This window comes from Carya illinoinensis, chromosome 5 (assembly GCF_018687715.1).
Source record: "Carya illinoinensis cultivar Pawnee chromosome 5, C.illinoinensisPawnee_v1, whole genome shotgun sequence".
NCBI classification, from domain to species: domain Eukaryota; kingdom Viridiplantae; phylum Streptophyta; class Magnoliopsida; order Fagales; family Juglandaceae; genus Carya; species Carya illinoinensis.
The window spans coordinates 43,731,262-43,752,240 of NC_056756.1; the positions used below are offsets into that span (position 1 = coordinate 43,731,262).

General features: G+C 36.9%; 1 protein-coding gene and 1 pseudogene across 1 annotated transcript; one reads left to right on the top strand and one right to left on the bottom strand.

Annotated features, from left to right (window-relative positions):
* The first annotated feature begins 523 nt into the window (after window positions 1–523).
* On the top strand, window positions 524–5,406 carry LOC122309458. The gene is made up of 6 exons (XM_043122954.1): window positions 524–1,732; window positions 3,129–3,184; window positions 3,302–3,535; window positions 3,665–3,956; window positions 4,465–4,661; window positions 4,994–5,406. The coding sequence occupies exons 1-6, from the start codon at window positions 548–550 to the stop codon at window positions 5,145–5,147; spliced, it is 2,118 nt and encodes a 705-aa protein (XP_042978888.1). The 5' UTR covers window positions 524–547; the 3' UTR covers window positions 5,148–5,406.
* A 669-nt stretch (window positions 5,407–6,075) lies between these two features.
* Window positions 6,076–19,889, bottom strand: LOC122310374 (annotated as a pseudogene).
* Between the last annotated feature and the right edge of the window lie 1,090 nt (window positions 19,890–20,979).

Genomic DNA, 20,979 nt, shown 5'->3' on the forward strand with positions numbered 1-20,979 from the left:
ATGGCAGCAGAAACATTTTTCCAACAGGGTACCTCTAGAATCTACAATTAATCTCTTTAATATGCCTGCATTTTCATTTGTAATGGCTCCGTTAACTACTGTCTTGGGTCGTCAAGGATTTTTAAGGCCATCCTATCATGTTAGGCACAGCTATAAGAATTGATTAGATGGGGAATTACAATGGTATTGCATGTGGGCAGACACAAACCATCCAATCACTCCTGGCAATCTAGAACCCAAGTCATTTACCTTTTGGTTTTCATTTTTATCCTGTAACTGCTTTATGAGTGTCTGAAGTTTGTATTATTACCTGCAAGTAGAAATTTATGAATTAAGAGTTTGCAGTCATGTTTATAGTGCCTCAGTTGTTATATTTTAACATGCAGTTATGTGCGCAAAATAATGACTTTTTAAGCTCTTGTTTAACTTCTTGTAGCAGCTGCATTAACTGTTTAAACTCTCACAATCTGCAAGTGTGCACAATCATCCAAAAACTCCGTGCAATGTTTTGATCAGTTGGCTTTCAAACTTATATCTTGCTGGCATTATGGAAAAAGAAGACTCAACTGTGAAAAGTGTAGTGAATTCTCCAACCGTCGAAAAGGTGGAGGAAGAACTTCTTGTTCAGGAGGAAGATCGAGAGGAACCATTAAAGGAGAGGCGGGATAATCCTAAATTTGGCCATGATAATCTGCAAGATGAATCAGGTGATAAGATGGATGAGGGTATGAATTTTCAGGTTAAAGCTCAAGAACAAAAGTTGGATGATGATATTGGCCAAGTTGACTCTGTTCTCAAGATGAATGACAGCAGGGATTTAGGTGACAAGATGAATAAGAATAGGGATTTGGAGTCTAAAGCTCAAGAGGATGATATGGACCAAAATATGGAGGGGGTGTTTGGTGAGGAGAATGAAGAGGAGCCTGTCTTTGATGGAACGGAGGGTGTAGTAGAGAAAGCAGTGGCACTCACAAACTTTGTTAAGGAGAAGGGTGCAGTTGCAGTTTCTAGCGTTCTACGTCGCCTTTCTGGGAAAAAAGATGAAGATGGACAGGATTTTCCTGGTGATGAAAGTAAGGACGTACCTGATTCCTCTGAAAATAGTGATGTGAAAGAAGGCCCTCAGAAAACAACAGAGAGGTCTGTGTGGAATCCTTTAAGCTATATTATGATGTCACACAATGCCGATGCAGATAACAATGCTGAGCAGAGGGAGGAAGTCAGCAAAGGATCAACACAACCTATAGCCATGAAAGGAAGAGTTATTCTGTACACAAGGTTAGGATGCCTGGATTGCAAAGAGGCTAGGTTATTTTTGTTCTGGAAAAGGCTCAGATACGTTGAAATAAACATAGATATCTACCCCAGTAGAAAGCTGGAACTGGAGAAGATTTCTGGGTCTTCTGCTGTTCCCAAGGTGTTCTTCAATGAAATCCTTATTGGAGGGGTGAGTGAGCTAAAGGCCTTGAATGAATCTGGAAAGCTTGATGAAAAGATTGATTATCTGATAAATGAAGCACCATCATTTGAAGCTCCTTTGCCGCCTCTTTCTGGTGAAGATGACCTCTCAAGTAGTGGGGCTTTTGATGAACTGGCTCTACTTGTCCGAAAAATGAAAGAAGTTATTATTGTTAAGGACCGATTTTATAAAATGCGAAGGTTCACTAACTGTTTTATAGGTTCAGAAGCTGTGGATTTCTTATCAGAGGATCAGTATTTGGAAAGGGAAGAGGTCAGTTATATTTTATTTTGAGGTTTGGAGAAAGTCAATTTACTTTCTGGGGATCATGGCTCAGTCTGACTGTCTTGAGTGTTCAACACGTGAAGGGTATCTGGGCCTTATATTATGTCGGGACTAGAAGATTTCCTTCAGTCATATAAGTTAAACTTTTTCACCAATCACTGACCCTTAGTATTGTGTAAGATTCACAACAAAACACTCGCACACAAATTTGCATGCACAGATTGTTGACGTTTTAGTTATTTAATTGAACACTTTGACGATGTAAAAGTAAAATAAATCACAAAACCATTGCAAGTACTTCATGCACTCATAGTTTTAAACCTTAATTAAAGTTTAAGTTGATCTAACACTAGAAGTTTTTTTTTTTTTTTGGATAAGTACTCTAGAAGTTGATTTTGTTTTTGTAATTTATGCATTTCTAGATGATGCTTGTATGTCTTATGTGGTGTATATGGAACGAGAGGAATGGACAATGCTTTGAAAATAAAGAACGTTCTTGTACTTTGGGCCAAGGCCATTGTTTTAGAGGGGGCTAGTAGGCTGTAATTAGGTATATGTCTCTGGTATACTACCTATGTACTTGGGTTTTGCCTAATTATGAGGATTAATAAATTTTCTTACTTATAAAAAAAAAAATATGCATTTCTAGGACCATCACTTGATTTGAGAGCTTAGGTTAGGATCTTGCTTTTTGGGTGGGTGACAGTTGGATGGTAGATCCATTGGCCATGATGAAGGATATGCATATTAATGATCTACCTATTGGCTATAATGTTTATTCAACTCCTAGAGTTTAGCTATTCTTACTTATAAAAAAAAAAAAAAAATACATATTCTTACTCCTTATCAGATTACAAGTGCAGTGGGATGCCCTTTGCATTGGATTTTTCTTTCTAGATATATCTGTATCAATTCTGTGACCTTTATGGTTTTTGTTATTTTCAGCACAAGTGACGCTTGAGCAGTTTAAAGGTTTTTGTTATTTTCAGCACAAGCGACGCTTGAGCAGTTTACTTATTATGGGTGCTTCTAGGTTAGGTAAAGGAGCAATCTAGATGGCCTTGAATGGGGATCTTTGGTATTATAGATCCCCGAGCCTTTCTGTCTCTATTGTGTCTCATATCTAGAAAAGATTTCATATATTGTAATCAGTATCCTTTCTTTTCTTCCTGTATTTACTTCTGAATAGGAGGCTGAGAGGGGTATCTCTGCCCATTTAATCTATTACATATTGAATGGCCCTCTTGAATTGATAGTCAAACAACAAGTTATTAATATAAATTCAAAATAAAAATTCTTTCTCAGTTCATCTGTGTTTTATCTTGATTATTTCATTGCTTAACATCTTCATTTCATTTTGTCTTGTTCTTGTGTTTTGGGACAGGCTATTGAATTTGGACGAAAGCTTGCTAGCACATTCTTTTTTCAACACGTTCTTGAGTAAGTCTCTTGAAGGGCGGGCTTCTTGATCTTTATACTTGTGACTCTTGTTTTTTTTTTTTTTTTATTCCATGATTGACCATTCTTCTCTCTCTGTCTCTGTTTCCATTTCTCTAGAGAGAATCTGTTTGAAGATGGTAACCACTTGTATCGCTTCTTGGATGATGATCCTATTGTGTCATCTCAATGTCATAACATCCCTCGGGGTATAACTGATGTGAAACCAAAGCCTATCCTGGACATTGCATCTAGGCTGAGATTTTTGTTCTATGGAATTCTTGAAGCCTACACGTCAGAAGATGGAAAGCACGTGGATTACAGAAGTATTCATGGAAGTGAAGAATTTGCAAGGTTTGTGAGCAAAAGTCCCTATCGAGTATTGATCAACAAATTCGAGTTCTTATATTCAAGTCATTTGTTTGATCAATACAATTTGTTTATTTATCAAAAAATATTCAAGTCATTTGTACATCTCTCTAGGTACTTGAGAATAGTTCAGGAGCTTCAAAGAGTGGAAGTCCAAGATATGCCAAGGGAAGAGAAGCTTGCCTTCTTTATAAATCTCTATAATATGATGGCCATCCATGCGATTTTGGTTTTGGGTCATCCAGCTGGGCCACTGGAACGGAGAAAGTTGTTTGGAGACTTTAAGTATGTTATTGGTGGGTCCACCTTCTCACTATCAGCTATTCAAAATGGTATTTTAAGGGGCAACCAGCGACCACCATTCAATCTCATGAAGCCATTTGGTGCAAAAGATAAACGTTCCAAGGTACGAAAGCTGCAATGTAATTTTCTCGAGTATCAATATCAGTGTACATTTTTATGGACTAAATTCCTCTTTTAACTGCCACTTGACCATCTCTGTCCAATGAGGTGGCGTAATTTTGCTCAGGACCAATATATGAGGTTTTTGTATCATAACATTCATTGTGGAAGGGTAACCAAGGAGCGTATTAATTTTTTATGCATGGGGCCCTAGCCACTGAGCAATTCCTGCCTTGATATATACAAGATGAATGCATTAGGCTTTTGCTATGCACCTCTACTTGAACAGTTTCCCATATTAGAGTAGAAGCAGTTTTTCCTTCTGTCACATCTATGATAGATCGGAATGTAAAAGGGACAAGACACTGGGGGTTTTCCATATTAGATTATGTTGAAAACTTCTCAGTGATTTCTGTTTGCTTTCTCTTTATTTGCCAAGGGTTGGATTCTTGATTGGCGATCTTTATTCTTTTGTAACCTATCAAAAAAAAATCTTTATTCTTTTGTACCAGGTAGCTCTTCCTTATCCGGAGCCTCTTGTACACTTTGCACTGGTTTGTGGCACCCAGTCTGGGCCTGCACTACAATGCTATTCTCCAGGGAATATTGATAAAGAGTTAATGGACGCAGCCCGTAATTTTTTAAGAAATGGAGGAATCATTGTTGATATGAATGCCAAGGTTGCATCAGCCAGTAAGATCCTTAAATGGTAAGGTTTAAGAATGGAGGGAATATTGTAATTCTTTTTTTTCCCGGGAGGGGGGTGTACCTTTGTCCATGGAGCACTTCTCTATAGTAATGAATGTCAAACATCAGAAACTCTCTCTCTCTCTCTCTCTCTCTCTCTCTCTCTCTCTCTCATGCGTACAGATACATAAGGTACTATATGCATACACACCTGCCCACACCATCTCTTTGTGTAGCCTAGTCATAGAACAGAAATACTGTTAATTCAGTATTTTATGCAATCATGATTTTGTGATAAGTTGATTTAGATTGCAACTTATGGTATCTTATGCTATTACCTGAATCGGTGCCCAGGTTTAATGTAGATTTTGGCAAGAGTGAGGTAGAGGTACTAAAGCATGCATCAAACTACTTAGAGCCTGCTGACTCAGAAGCATTACTGGATTTGCTTGCCAACTCTCAGTTAAAGGTGATATATCAGCAATATGACTGGAGCTTGAACTGCTAGTGTTAGTTTTACTCCTAGTTTTCTTACACAATACCTAGTAATTCAAATACCTTCCATAATTTTGGAAACGTTAGCATGTAATGCTTGCAATTTGTTTCATGTTATCATTCCATTTATCTATCATACCTCCCACCTGAAGGCATTGTAGTCTTTGTTGGAACAATATGGTGGCACTTGCTTGATGGTGGATCGTTTTGTAAGCACGAGAAAACTTGTTCATGGGACTTTATGATCTTTTATACCATGTAGTGCTTAAACATCCTGATTGCCTTCCATATTTGTTCTGAAAATTTTCGTCTTTTTTAATAGAATTAAGGCATTGAGGATGATTTACTTTAGAATTAATTGTATTAATGGCCATACTAGTGACATGGTGACCGCGTGATCATTTCTCTCCTTGCAATCTTGACAGATGTTTAAATGTCGAATTGTGGGTGCATGAATTCTTAGATAACAGATTTCAATGGAATCCTTCCGACACTGTGAGCTGAAATGTCATTGTAGGCGACCATTCATCACGGTAGTGGGATTTTTTCGCACAAACTGAAATGCCATATCATTTATCTTACATGTTTCAAAAAATTCTACTCATCATCTTTACACCATATATAATTTTTTTAAATTTTTTATTATATTTTTTTCTCTTACCAAATATGTGGTGTATGGATGATATGTTGAAGAATTCCTTTAGTTTAATAATAAAATAAAAAATAAAAAAATCAAGTGGAGTGTAGGGATGATGAGTAGAAGGGGTCATTTCAAAGCTATTTCAATTGGGTTCCAAAAAATGCCTTCTTAAAATGCAATTGAAAGTTGACAATGAACTAAAAACTAATCTCATAGTTTTGAGCTTGTTCAGGGTTTCCTCACTCGCTGCATTCTTCTCATTTAAAAAATGGTAAATGCAACTTGATATGCATGACTCGAATGAACTGAAATTTGATCCAAGTTTGATTAGCACAAAGGCATAATAGCCTCTTAATTTTTTCCCCTAAAAATGAATAATTTTACTTAAAGGTATGAAAGGCATAGTTGCACCTTTAAAAATGAATAATTTTACTTAAAAGGTCTTTACACCACACACCATCCAGATGGCATAATTTAATTTGGAAGAGAAACTTTAAAATTTGAATATTTTTTAACCTTACCAATCAAATTATGCCATGTGGATGGTATATGGTATAAATGCTTTCAAATAAAACTACTCTTTAAAAATATAATTTAAAAGACCAATACATGGTAATGGTATACATCGAATCACCCAAGATCTCCACGTGATGGTATGGTACATCCCTTTGAACTTTGAAGGTCAATACTTGATACTCACCAGTATGCTGCTCGACCACAAACACGCATGCACACAAACTTTTGAGTATCTCCCCACCTCCCAAATGGGGCCAAGCCTTCGCCACAGATGTTAGAAACAGTACACTGACCATCATAACCACTAATTTTTCAGTGATATGTGCACATGGGTCAACTTTTGACGCATGGAAGTTTGCCAGATAAAGCATCTTATACAAAACCCATTTGGCTCGCCAAGGCAGCAAGTTCAATATGTCATCATATCTTTTCAAGAATGATACACCAGTTTGATTTGTCATAAAACCGATCGACAATTACTACATTGCCCATACCGTATACCAACCTGCAGAAAGGCATGATAAGCAAGGAGGGAGAAAACATCATGCATCATACATACACAAGCATGTCAAGGCTTGGATGAACATGGGAAAAAAGATATTACAGAATCAATAAAAAGCAAAATATTTCATATATCTATCTAGAAATCTTGTGCTAGCACTTAAAAAGCCAGGAAAACAACTAAAAAGCCAGGAAAACAACGGAGGGTTATGTCTAGTTACACTTGAAAATGGTTAAGATCATCAAAGTTTAATAATTGAGCTTCGATTTTCTTTTTTAAGTTTCTTAAACATTAACATCAATAGGCCTCTCTCATTATAGGTCTTTCAGTTAACACAATTGGCTTCTCTGTGCAGTACATATAGTCATCTGGCACAAACTTGCGGAGGTATAAGCATTCATGTTATGCAATTATTGCAAGGAAACACCGGTCGAAGTTACTTTGACAAATGGCACTAATACTAATGGGGGCTTCCTCTCATTTTTGGACTGTCAATTAGCACAATCGGCCTTTTCACTTGCAGTAAACGGTCTTCAGCACAAACTCACACAGATATGAGCATTCCTGTTAAGGAGTTGTTACAGGAAAATCCTGACTAGCAGCCACATATTTCTATATGCTAATCCTACAAAAAAGAATCTCAATCTCCCGTACCCAAAGATAAGTCAACGGAATTGGCTGGCGTGAGTACTTGCCAAGAATTTTGTACTGAATTCATCACAAAATTAACACTGCCTGGGAAATGCTACAAAGGCAAGTGAGTCGACTTCATTGCATAAAACAACACATGCATACATATGTGTGTGTGTGTATCTGCAATATGATTGGAAGGAATCACCCCAGAATCCATAGGTATTGGGATCAAAGGCACCCCAAACAAGAGGCAAGGTCAACAATCATACACAGAGACATAGAGAAGCACAGGCAGAAGGGGGTGGGGGCATAGCTTTCTATTTAGAGACAATTCGAGCAAGGGGGACAATGAATCAATTGTTGTGCCTCTAACCTGTCCGAAAATCACACAAAATAATTTTAAAGTGGTTCAGCAAATTGCTTACGTCCACTGGAGCCTCTTTTATAGAATTTGTACAAGATTTATAAAAATCTACAAATTCTCAATTCTCTCACGTCCCTCTTTCTCTTTCTTTTCTCTCCTCTCCACTGCCTTCTCTGCAGATCAGAACTCTCCTATTTATAGGAGGAGTTCTCCTCAACAAGTTGCTAAATACGGTGCAGCATTCTGCTGCTGAAAACATGAGATGGGTGCCTAATAAAAACAAAGCACCGAACGGTGTTTACCAAAACAATGCACCTTACGGTGCATGTGCAACTCATGGCCACTTGGGTGGCTTTCAACAATCACCCCCTCCACCCAAGTGTGCCATACCAGGCTGTTTGCAAATTGATTCATTTTTCAAATGAACGCACCTCCTTTTTTTGACATGAGAGACTTCTGCTATCGAATATGCTCCATTTCACCCGAGGGTGCTCAGCAGTGTACAATACTGATCAAGTCCAAACAGTGTTGGAACTTGATTCCTGTGACGACCTTCGTCAACATATCTGCTGGATTATCTTCAGTGCCAATCTTCTGAAGTTTGATGTCATCTTCTTCTAATATTTCACGTACAAAGTGAAATCGGACATCTATATGTTTTGTTCGAGAATGATAAACCTGATTCTTTGCCAAATGGATTGCACTTTGACTGTCACAGTAAACGGTAATCTCTTGCTGCTCAAAGCCCAAATTTGTTACCAACCCCTACAACCAAATAGCTTCTTTCACGGCTTCTGTTACAGCCATGTATTCAGCCTCAGTTGATGATAGTGCAATTGTTGACTGCAAAGTTGATCGCCAACTAACTGGTCCTCCAGCCATAGTGAACACATAACCTGTTGTCGATCGACGTTTGTCAAGATCACCTGCATAGTCTGAGTCAACATATCCAATTACTAGACTATCTTCACTCTTCTCGAATCTCAAACCAACATCTACGGTCCCAGCAATATACCGTAGAATCCACTTAGCCGCATGCCAATGAACCTTTCTAGGATTATGCATATAGCGACTAACTAATCTAACGGCCTGGGAGATATCAGATCGTGTACACACCATGGCATACATTAAGCTTCCAACAACACTTGCATATGGGACATTCCTCATGTAGTCCCGCTCTTCATCAGTTTTAGGAGACTGCAATGCACTGAGCTTGAAATATGAGGCCATAGGAGTACTCACCGGCTTCGTCTTCGAGTAGATGTTGAAGCGTTGTAGTATTCTCTTCAGATACTGCTTCTGAGTAAGGTGAACTGTACTTTTCACCCTGTCTCTGCTGATCTCTATCCCCAGTATTCTTCGTGCTTCTCCCAGATCTTTCATTTCAAACTCATTACTTAACTGAGTTTTTAAACGATCTATCTCCCCCTTACTTTTACATGCAATTAACATATCATCCACATATAAAAGCAAATAAATGAAAGATCCATCTGCAAGTTTTCTGAAATATACACAATGATCGTATTGGCAACGAGTGTATTTCAGATCCATCATAAAACGGTCAAACCACTTATACCACTGCCGAGATGACTGCTTCAAGCCATAGAGAGACTTCTTCAGACTGCATACCCAATTTTCTTTACCAGCTTCTTTGAATCATTCTGGTTGAGACAGATAAATCTCCTCTTCCAGATCACCATGTAAGAAAGCTGTCTTCACATCAAGCTGTGCTAACTCAAGATCATATTGTGCAACCAAAGCTAGCAATATCCGAATGGATGAATGCTTCATAACAGGAGAGAATACTTCACTGTAGTCAATTCCCTCTGTTTGAGCGTAGCCCTTGGCTACCAACCTAGCTTTGTATCGCACTCCATTTTTAGCAGCTTGATCATCTTTCTGATTGAAGATCCACTTACAGCCAATTACCTTCTTTCCTTTTGGAAGCGGCACAAGCTCCCAAGTCTGGTTCTGGTGAAGAGAATGCATCTCTTCATTCATCGCTTTTGTCCATTCAACTTGTTCACTGGACTGTACGGCTTCTCTGTAAGTGGTTGGGATCTCACCCCCTTCAGCTGGTAATGCATATGTCACATAGTCTGCATAACGTGTTGGTACACGTTTCTCTCGTCTCGGTCTGTTGGTTGCTATTGATTCGGGTTGACATGGAGGTATTGTGACTGGATTATCAGTCTCATCTTGTCCATGCTTTTCCAACCTCTTTGAAGTAATAAACTCTACATTCTGCGAATCATTTGATGTTTCGCCATCACTGCTGCCTTCACTAGAATCTTTATGCTTATGTGACTTAAGCATTTCAGATTCGTTGAATGTAACATCTCTACTGATTATTACCTTTTTGGACTCTATGCACCAGAGTCTATACCCTTTTACACCGGTACTAAAGTCCAAGAATTTTGCTTTCTTGGCTCTAGGATCAAGCTTACTTTCTTTAGCATGATAGTAAGCAGGACATCCGAAAATGTGTAAAAAGTCATAATCAGTAGCATGTTTACCTCTCCACATTTCAATGGGTGTCTTCCCATCATTGGCAGTTGCGGGTAGTCGGTTGATGAGGTGGCAGGCATATGTCACAGCTTCAGCCCAAAATTTCTTACTGAGTCCAGCATTCAGCAACATACATCGCACTTTCTCTAATAAAGTACGATTCATTCGTTTTGCCACACCGTTCTGCTGCGGTGTACCTCGTACCGTGAAGTGTCTGACAATTCCCTCTCTCCGGCATACTTCCATGAAGGGGTCTGAAGTGTACTCACCTCCATTATCAGATCTGAGCCGCTTGATCTTCCTGCCGGTCTGAGTCTCAACCATTTTCTTCCAATCAAGGAAGATTTTCAGCACTTCATCTTTATTCTTCATCGTATACACCCACACACGATGAGAATAATCATCAACCAAAGTTACAAACCAATGTTTACCTCCCAAAGATGCATTTTGGGTAGGTCCCCAAACATCGGAGTGCACATAGTCAAGAATTCCCTGTGTATTGTGTACTGCGGTTCCAAACTTGATCCGCCTCTGCTTCCCTAATACACAGTGCTCACAGAAAGATAGTTTACCAGTCTTGGCACCTTTGAGTAAACCTTGCTTCACCAGTGTTTGCAAAGCTTTTTCTCCGGCGTGTCCCATACGCATATGCCAAAGACTGGTGGTGTCGGCATCAGTCTCATCTAGCTTCTCACAGCCTGTGGAAGCTCTTCCATCAACAGTACTTCCCTGCAAGAAGTATAAGTTTCCTCGCCTTAACCCCTTCATTGCCACCTGAACTCCCATTAATACTTTAAGAGTTCCGTCTTCAATGGCAATTCTGAATCCCTTTGAATCCAGATATCCCAGTGAGATGAGATTCTTCCGCAAGTCCGGAACATACCGAACTTCTGTTAGAGTTTGATGCTGCCATCGTGCAGCTTTAACCGAATGCTACCTATTCCCTGTGTCTTACAAGCACTGTCATTGCCCATAAGTACTGCTCCACCCTCGATCTTTGTGAAGTCAGTAAACCAGTCCCGATTGGGACATATATGATATGTACATCCGGAATCCATAATCCATTCATCGGAATGACAAATGGATGATGAACTTATCAAGAAAAAATCCGAATCATTATCTCTGTCCACGACATTGGCTGTAGAGGGTTGATTCTGCTGTTGTCCCTTCCGGTTTGGACAATCCTTCCTCCAGTGTCCTTTGTTGTGACAAAAGGAACACTCGTCTCTGGCGAGTTTTCTGCCGACTAATGAACCACGTGATGTGGCCCGGGTTTTCAAATGAAAACCGTTCTTCTTTCTGGGATACCTTGACTGTGGTCTCCCTCTTGGTGTTAAAGCTTCACTTGATGTATCTTGATGTACCTGCTTATCCTTTTTTCGGTATTCATTGCTAATTAAAGAACTAGATACATCGTCAAAACTAATACTTTCCTTCCCATACAGTAGAGTAGTAATTAAATGCTCATATGTATCGGGTAAGGAATTTAACAAAAGTAAAGCTTTATCTTCATCTTCAATTTCAACATCTAAGTTTAACAAATCAGCAAGAATTTGGTTGTAACTATTCAGATGTTCAGACATTGAAATACCTTCACGAAATTGGAATCTGAAGAGCTTCTTCTTCAAGTGCAAACGGCTCTCAATACTCTTCTTCATGAACTTATCCTCCAATTTCTGCCAAAGTACCTTAGCATTTGTCTCTCTCATGACAAAATACTTTTGTTCTTTGGTAAGGCATAATCGGATTGTACTACAAGCTTGAGTATTAAGCTTCTTCCAACCCTGATCAGTCATATCATCTGGCTTTCCTCCCAACGCAATATCCAACTCTTGTTGGATCAACACGTCCATGACTTCACACTGCCACATGCCGAAGTTGCTTGTTCCATCGAACTTTTCAACTTCAAACTTGGTATTTGACACAATGGACCGACGTCCTGAGCTACTGGCATGTTCAGAGCTCCTGTCTCTTCCAGATCCTTCCATTTGAATTTAGAAAATTTAGACTCAAAATTTCAAAATTCTAACCGTACGGATGAGTCCGAAACGATCTAAATAGTAGAAAAGCACTATTTGATTGCTGAAATCGGACTCTGAATGGCTTAGATCAAGCCGAAAATGGATCTGAAAAATGGACGGTTCTGATCTGTCTGGCGCGTGGGATGCACGCGCTGCACAGTGCGAGTGGGCAGCGAGTAGGCGCGTGTAATACACGCGCTACAGTACCTTGTGCGCGTGGGGGAGAGTGAGGCGCGTGGAGTACACGCGCCGAACCTCTGTAGGGCGCGTGAGGCGCGTGTCCTTCACGCGTCTTCAACCTTCGGAGCGCATGGGGGCGCGTGGGCACGTGTGGCTCAGTCGTCTTCTTCCTCCGATGCGCGTGGGGGCGCGTGGATGACAGTAGATGCACGCGCTGACCTTCTAGGGGCGCGTGTGGGCTCGTCCGACCTCTGTTTTCGATTCCGTTTGCGGCAACGGATTCGTCTCGACGCGAGGAACACTCTGAAGTTGTCAAAAATTGATTTTGAGCAACTTGAATTTTCAAACAGTTTGAACCAGAGCTCTGATACCAATTGTTGTGCCTCTAACCTGTCCGAAAATCACACAAAACAATTTTAAAATGGTTCAGCAAATTGCTTACGTCCACTGGAGCCTCTTTTATAGAATTTGTACAAGATTTATAAAAATCTACAAATTCTCAATTCTCTCACGTCCCTCTTTCTCTTTCTTTTCTCTCCTCTCCACTGCCTTCTCTGCAGATCAGAACTCTCCTATTTATGGGAGGAGTTCTCCTCAACAAGTTGCTAAATACGGTACAGCATTCTGCTGCTGAAAACATGGGATGAGTGCCTAATAAAAACAAAGCACTGAACGGTGCCTACCAAAACAATGCACCTTACGGTGCATGTGCAACTCATGGCCACTTGGGTGGTTTTCAACATCAATGACATACAAAAACAATTTAAACAAGTTAAATCAACACGAAAACTTATAAAAGAAAGAAGCCTCAAGTTCGCCTTCACTGAAAACATGGTAATATCTGTGTACACCACTTACCCTTCCTCTTGGTATTCTCTTCATGTTTAAAGGCCACTGATCCATTTATAATTTCATACATATTCTCCATTGAAGTCCCCTTGGAATGTTTTACATGCTCTCCTGAACCATTCCCTCACTTTCTGGGGTGCTTTGTAATGGTAAGGATGAAAGGCTACGAGCATGAGGACTTCCTGGTCCTATCCACTCTTCAACATACTTTTCTGTTAGTGGTGTGAGGTGTCTATTTTGCACCAAATGATCCATCCTTCTGTTCTACAGCCCCTACTGTAATCAAAACTAGGCCACCCTTTTTACAACTCTTAACTAATTCTTCAACAGCTTTTCTTCTCCTAGTCTCTGTAGTTAGATGATGTAATAAAGCAATAGAGATTGCTGCATCACCAAAACTATTTCTGTATGGAAGATTTACAGCATCTGCAACCAGAACCTCATGCCCTCTATCCACACAGATTTTGATTAAGGAGCACTTATATCACACCCTATGAAAAAGCAATCAGGATTCAGACCCAAGTAATTACCATTGCCACATCCTGCATCCAGAACAAGAGAACCTGAAGCCAAAGATGATAAAAAGTGGCAACTTTTGGCCACTTGGCAAACTGGGTGGCACTGAAATGTGGAGCAATAGCATCATATACACTATGCACATACTTCTTTTCAATTTCAGGGGTGGATTTCCTTCATTTAAGGATGGCCTCCCCACACTCTCGGTTACTGATACAGATTGGGGGATTTCGGATTCTTCATAAGATACAACGGTACAGAAACTAGAAGCACGATTTATATGGACTTCTCTCATAGTGCTAGAAATTCCAGAATGGGGCCCAATTCTTTAGAACAGTGATGGAGGAGGAGGAGCTCGATTGGTGGCAAGCGAGTGAAGAATATTGGAGAGGAACTGCGGGTATATTGATCAGGGCCGGCTCAATACCGTAAGGATAAGATGAAATTTTGAGTGAGGTTTTTTTATTTTAAAAAGTAAAATTTAATAATTTTATTTTTATTTTTACTCTAATTTTTATATTTTAATTTTTACATTATATTTTTATTTAAAAATCATTCAGATCTTTTTGTTAAGTAGAATTACTTAATTAAGATTTTATATCACATTCTTAATTAATAACCGATCTAATCTTTATTAAAAAATTATCGGTTTATAAAGAATTTTATCAAAATTAGTTATATAACATGTGCTTTAGATTCTCAAAATCAATTATATCCATTATTGTAAATAAAGTTCTATAAATTTATGCATTTGGAAAAAAATGGGCCCTTGTCTCTTCAAATGATTATACTAAAATCTTTTATAAGCATTGAAAAGTAGATTTTTTTATTATAGTTTCCATATTGTATATTAAACTAATAATGATAAAATGCAAGTCTACCATAGAATAAGATTAAGTGAAATAGTTATTATGTAGAGATCAGGTGAGAATATCACTTTATATCTCAGTACCAATACTAGAAATGAAAAGGAGAAGGATAAGAAAAAAAGTTTCGTCATCATCAAGTGAACTCAAACATAATAAAATTCTAAAAAAAGAAATCTCAATATTAACATATATATTTAGAAATATAATCATAAAGATTCAAGAACACTCGAGCAAAAAATAAAAAATAAAATCATGCCATGAGTACATTTTTGGTAATTAAGAGCATTATTAATATCTTTATAAGTTAATGACTTAATATGAAAATAAAAGCTTTGATAGTTAGCCAAAAGATTAAAACAAAAAAACTATAAACCAAGAAAAATTCAATAAAAGGTTGAATTTTAAGAAGAAAAGAAAAATATAATCATCCATAAAGGTAACCAATTACATAAAACGTATTTGATATTTTTAATATTTTTTAGTAATTTATTCGATTTTTTCTAATTATTACTTTTTTTTCTTTTAGAAAACTTTACTTGAATATTTTTGGAAGACCTTCTTCCACTAGGGGCCTTAGGCAACTGCCTAGGTCGCCTAATGGAAGAGCTGACCTGATATTGATCTGTAAAAGTAAAATGCAAAAGAGGAAAAGGGTTTAGGAAATTTACGGCGTCGTTTCTATGCAATCCATTTATCCCTCTTGTAAATTTATCATTTTACTTGTATTTAGTTATAATTTATCTTTTCTAATAGATCACTTCACTTTAGAGAGAGAGATTTATCAAATGTCATGCAAAGTTTATATTATATTACATCGTTTATATTGTATTAAATGTTGCAAAGTTGATCTAGTTATCTTTTTTCGAAATTAAATTGACCCAATTTAAGTAGAGAGAATTTTAAAAAACATATATACCCACAATTTTAACAACGATACCGATTTTTGTTTTTGGTATTGAAAAAGGAAATTTTCAATGAACATATCAATTTCATTAGTATTGTTGGGACCTTGTGAATTTAATCAAACATCCCAATTCCCATGTGATACTCTAAAATAATTGGTTAAGGCATAAATGATGCTTATAATATATTACAAAGAATTTGTACATGAGCATTCTAAAATCCTCATATGAGAGTTCTTTACATGAGTATTTTAAAATCATTTCTACATTTTCTTTCTTAAATATGTATTTTATTGAATTAATTATAATAAATATTTTAAAAAAATATCCTTAGTTAGAAACAAAAAGGGTGATAAAAGCCTGTTACAGAATACCTTAACAAAAATTGAAGAAATATACCCATAAAAAATGCCTTATGAAAAAAGCCCATGTTTATATATATATATATATATAAAGAAAGGCTAAGGTTAAGCCCAGCTTGTGGATAGGCCTGCATCCGAGTAACCGGATGCTAGATACTCAAGTCTTCATTCGGGTGAACTATCTTACTTGAAGCTATTAATTAAGTTTTAGTACGAATATTTCATAATGTTGGGTACAAAACCGGGAAGGCAAAAGGCCCAAGAAAGCAAGCCCAACTGACCAAAAGCCTTAAACGCGAGGAATCAGGAGGAAAATAGGTAAGCTGTCAGCAATGAGGAACGCAAGCCTCAAGTCGAATGAGGTACCGCAAGAAATGGCTAGCAAGGAATGGGGCGAGAAAAATTATGTCAAGTATCAAGAAGAGGTAGGAGGCGAGCAACCACGGAACAGTTTATTAGGATATGCGCTCAAGGAATGATCGGACATTCCCTCGCGAATTAGCATTAAATACAACCAGCCAAGTGAAAAGCATTAATGCTGATGGCAATCATGGGCCTAACAAAAAAACGAAAAACTTCTTGCCAAAATCTCACCCAACTCTTTCTAGAAAATACCATCGGTGAGATTTAAACTTATTTGAATAGTGGGTTGAGATTGATCTGTAAATTAGGAGTATATAGGAACCAATAGAAACGGCTGGCACCATTAGGAACCTATTGAAACCGGTGGAGAATTGATCGACAAGTGGTGGGAACTTGATGAAACTAACGTAGGCCAGTTCGGTCTCGGCTTAAACCTGATTCAAACCGCCGAACTGGCCGATATATATTATATATATTTTAAGTAAAACGATGTCGTTTCATTTAAGTGAAACAACGTTATTTTACACATACCGTTTAGGAAAAAAAAAAAAAAAAATCTAAAATGAAACAATGCTATTTGATTTGTTTAACCAAATAAATCAAAAGATGTCGTTTGGAATTAATTACTCCCCTCCCTCTTCTTCTTCCGATCTTATTTCTCCTATTCACTTTCTATATTTCTCATTCCTCTCTCTCTCTCTCTCTCTCATCGCGGTGTCATTGCACTTCCCATAGCTCTCTCATTACAACGTGGGCACAATAGTGGTGTAGTGCAGCACCATTTTCTCTCTCATCATGACGTTCTCACTTCTTAGTATGTTGACGTTCTCTTCATTCTCTCTCTCATTGTGTCACTGATGACATTGGAGAATCGACCAGATTTACACTGAGACCGACGTCGCCAGTTTTCTCCCCCTTCATTGGCCGATTTCAACTGGTTTTAGACATATTTACATGTTATCAGTTTTCACTCCTACTGTGAATAATAGTAAAATAATTTTAGTTGAGATGTTTTATGAGATTATGGGAAAGAAGAGAGAAAAAGTTGAATACAAATATTATAAAGTTAAAATATTATTTTTATTTTGAAATTTAAAAAAATTGAATTATTTTTCGGTGAGAAGTTTGAAAAAATTGTAATAATTAGATAAAAAAAAAAAGTTGAAAAGTTGAAATTTGAAATTTGTTTTTGTTTTTGTTTATGTTATATAAATATTAAGATAAGATAGAAGCATTTTTCTATCTACCTGAACGTCAGGCATATGTCCATTAAGATAATCAGATGGATCATCTTCTTTTCTCTTGCAGGTTTGGGATTTGAAGGACCTTGTGGAAATACTGTCCTTCTCACCCTTATGTCCATATTCAATGTAGTTTCCTCATATAACATATAATGGTCAAGAATAAAAGAACTTTAAAAAGAATTTGGAATAGTTGCCCAACACTTTTGACTAATTTGAAGATGAGAAAAAGGAAATCTTCCAAAAAGTGGTTGGAAAATGCACCAAGTCTATCATATTATATACTGACAATTATTTCAAGTGAATTTTATCTAATTAATTAGATATTACTATGATCGAGTATTATGATCAATATTCCTTTATTTTATTTTGACCTTAATTAATTGGTCAATATTACTCTTTTAATTGCATCTATTTTACGGTTTATAAAAAAATTCCTTTCAACTGCTACCAAACTTCATAGAAATTCTTCAATCTACACCAATAAAATACTTTGATAATTTTGACACCATTTAAATCCAAATTAAGTTAGACTGGTTCTTTGTTAATTTTACAGTTTAATTAATGTTCATGTATCGTATTTTATATTTTATATATGAATGTTAAGGGATCGCCTTAATCCAAGATTTTATAAATTTAAGACTACACTTAATTATAAAAATTATGTATCACTACAACACGAAAAGCTTTTTGCAACGAAAGTCCAAATCTCTTTGCAAATGGATACAATTGAGGCGAAAAAATCTTGTTACAAAATAATCGTTTCAATTAACCTCGGATTTTGAATGCGAATTCAATTAGCAATGATTCTGAGACAATAACAACGACATTTTTATGTTGCAAAAAGCTTCTACCCATTACCAATGGTTTAATTTTGTTGCAAATACAATTGGCTTAGTAATGATATGATTTCGTTATCAAAACATTATCTTGATTAGCAACGATATAATTTCATTGCAAAAACATATATCCTCACTATCAACAAATTTTTACCCATTGCAAAACCATGTAACCTCACAAGCAATTAGTATATCATTACTAACGAAATTGAAACGTTGCAATCCCTCATTAGCAACGGTATTATTTCTTTGCAAAAACATGTTAGCAACGATTTCAATTTCCTTACAAATAGAAGGTTAGAATTATAAAAACCTCATTAGTAAGGATATTATTTCCTTGCTAAAACACAATAGCAACAGTATTATTTCCTTGCAAAAACATGCTAGCAACGATTTCAATTTCCTTACAAATAGAATATCATAATTATAAAAACCCCATTAACAATGATATAATTTCCTTACTACAACACATTAACATTGGTATTATTTACTTGCAAAAACATGTTAGAAACGATTTCAATTTCCTTGCAAATAGAAAATCATAATTATAAAAACCTCATTAATAACGATATAATTTCTTGTTAAAACATATTAGCAACGGTATTATTTCATTGCAAAAACATGTTAGCAACAATTATGATTCCCTTGAAATTATAAATCAGAATTATATAACTATCATTACTAATGAAAGTTAATCGTTGCAAAAATCTCGATTCCCTTTTTACCAACGATATAATTTTGTTGCTACTTAAAATTTAATTTAAAACATGTATATTAGGAATTGTATAATTCCGTTGCTAATATATCTTTAGCAATGATTTGGAATTCCTTGCAAATCAAAATTCAATTTATATACAAATTTTAAAAGGTAGAGTCGTTCAGATGAGGGATTGTAAAGACATAGTACTGTTCGAAAAACTCTTCTTGATGGTTGTTCGAACGTTTGCAATTAGGAATCATTCCGTTCAAAGCACAAATGAAATTGAGAGTGGCACCGTTTGGATGAAATACTGTTAGAAGGTTCATTTGAGCGTCTCTATTGTTGAGGCATGAGACACCAACAACGATTTAAGATTTCATTCATTTGCAACGATTTAATACAATCCATCAAATTGATTGTCGAGATAGCTTAATATGATTAATCAAATTAGGGCTGTAAAAGAATCGCTGGAACAGCCGGCAACAGATCAAACCAGCCACTGGAGCACGGAACTGGTCGGCGGGCAAGAGAATAATTAAGAAAATCGATGAACAACCATCCATGGCTGGCTTCTAGAAACCACCACTTGATGAACAAATCCACAAAGTTTGAAACCGTCGCAAGCACCAAGGCCAAGCAAGAGGAGAAGTTCACAGATCTAGGGGACAAGTCGTTGTTGATGGCGAGCGACGAGCTCAATTGGTTCGGCGATATAGAGATGACGTCGTCGACAATGCTCGAGAGCCCCATTTTTGCAGAGAGGAGTGCATGCGACGCTGATGTGGCAATATTTTCCCAATGAGGGAGGAGAACGAGTCGCTTGTTAATGGAGCCAAACAGCCATGAACCTGAGATTCGGAGCCAAAAGAGAGTCGACACTAGAGCTTTGGTGGAGCATAGCAATGTCAAACGCTGACTCAGATGGAGGACGAAGTGGTGGAGCGGTGCGAGGCAAGGTGGAGATGGTGGCAGTCAAACCCTAACCCACGTGAAAGAGAACTCTTGATAGAAGGTGGAAGTCGAGAAGTGCTGAAGTGGGTGATCTGTGTGCAGGTTTGTTTCACCACCACGTGCCATATTTGGGTAATCGATTAACAGGTAATCGATATGAAACATATTCGGGTCGAGTCAAAAATTGATGTTTCTAGGTCGGGTTGGTGAAAGCCCTTACATGCATCTACTAGCAAAAGTAGTTAAATCTCACATCAAATATTAATAGTAGTCACAACTTATAAATATCATTGCAAAAAACCTAATAGCATGATGGCATATGATTCGATTTTAAACCTAATAGCATGATGACATATAATTTGATTCTTAAAATGAAAGTTTTGAATTTAAACCCCTCCACTCCTGTATTTCAAAAAAAAAAAAAAATTACTAATAAAAAATTAAATTAAATTATTTATATTATATTATATTATAATATTCTTTATTTAGTACATTTTAACTACTTCTATAGAAGTGTATTCTTCTCGTTTCAGTGCGAGTCCCCAAGACTTTTATTTTACAATTATTTGGCCATGAGAGAAAGAAAGAACACGTGCACTTCTTCCTGTGGATCACTCGAGCCAATCAGAGTACTTTTCATTTTGCTTTTCTTAAGCTGTATCTCTCTTGATCAGTCGTTTTCTATGTTTTTCTTCGCGTCCTTTCTTTCCAGTTCGGCCGCCCTCAAGGAAAGAAAACGACACATTTTTATAAGAGTAATCCTATGTATAATTATTAAATATATAAATATTATATAATTATTTTAAAAAAGATTAAAATTTATTATTAAAAATTAATTTTTTATATAAATTTCATATTTATTTATTTATTTTTTAAAATTATGCATTCA

Excerpts from the sequence above, each read along its gene's own strand:
- LOC122309458 (XM_043122954.1), top strand. The coding sequence starts at position 548 with ATGGAAAAAGAAGACTCAACTGTGAAAAGTGTAGTGAATTCTCCAACC. Across the intron at positions 1,733-3,128 it reads AGTATTTGGAAAGGGAAGAG|GCTATTGAATTTGGACGAAA; the intron begins GTCAGTTATATT and ends GTTTTGGGACAG. Across the intron at positions 3,957-4,464 it reads CAAAAGATAAACGTTCCAAG|GTAGCTCTTCCTTATCCGGA; the intron begins GTACGAAAGCTG and ends CTTTTGTACCAG.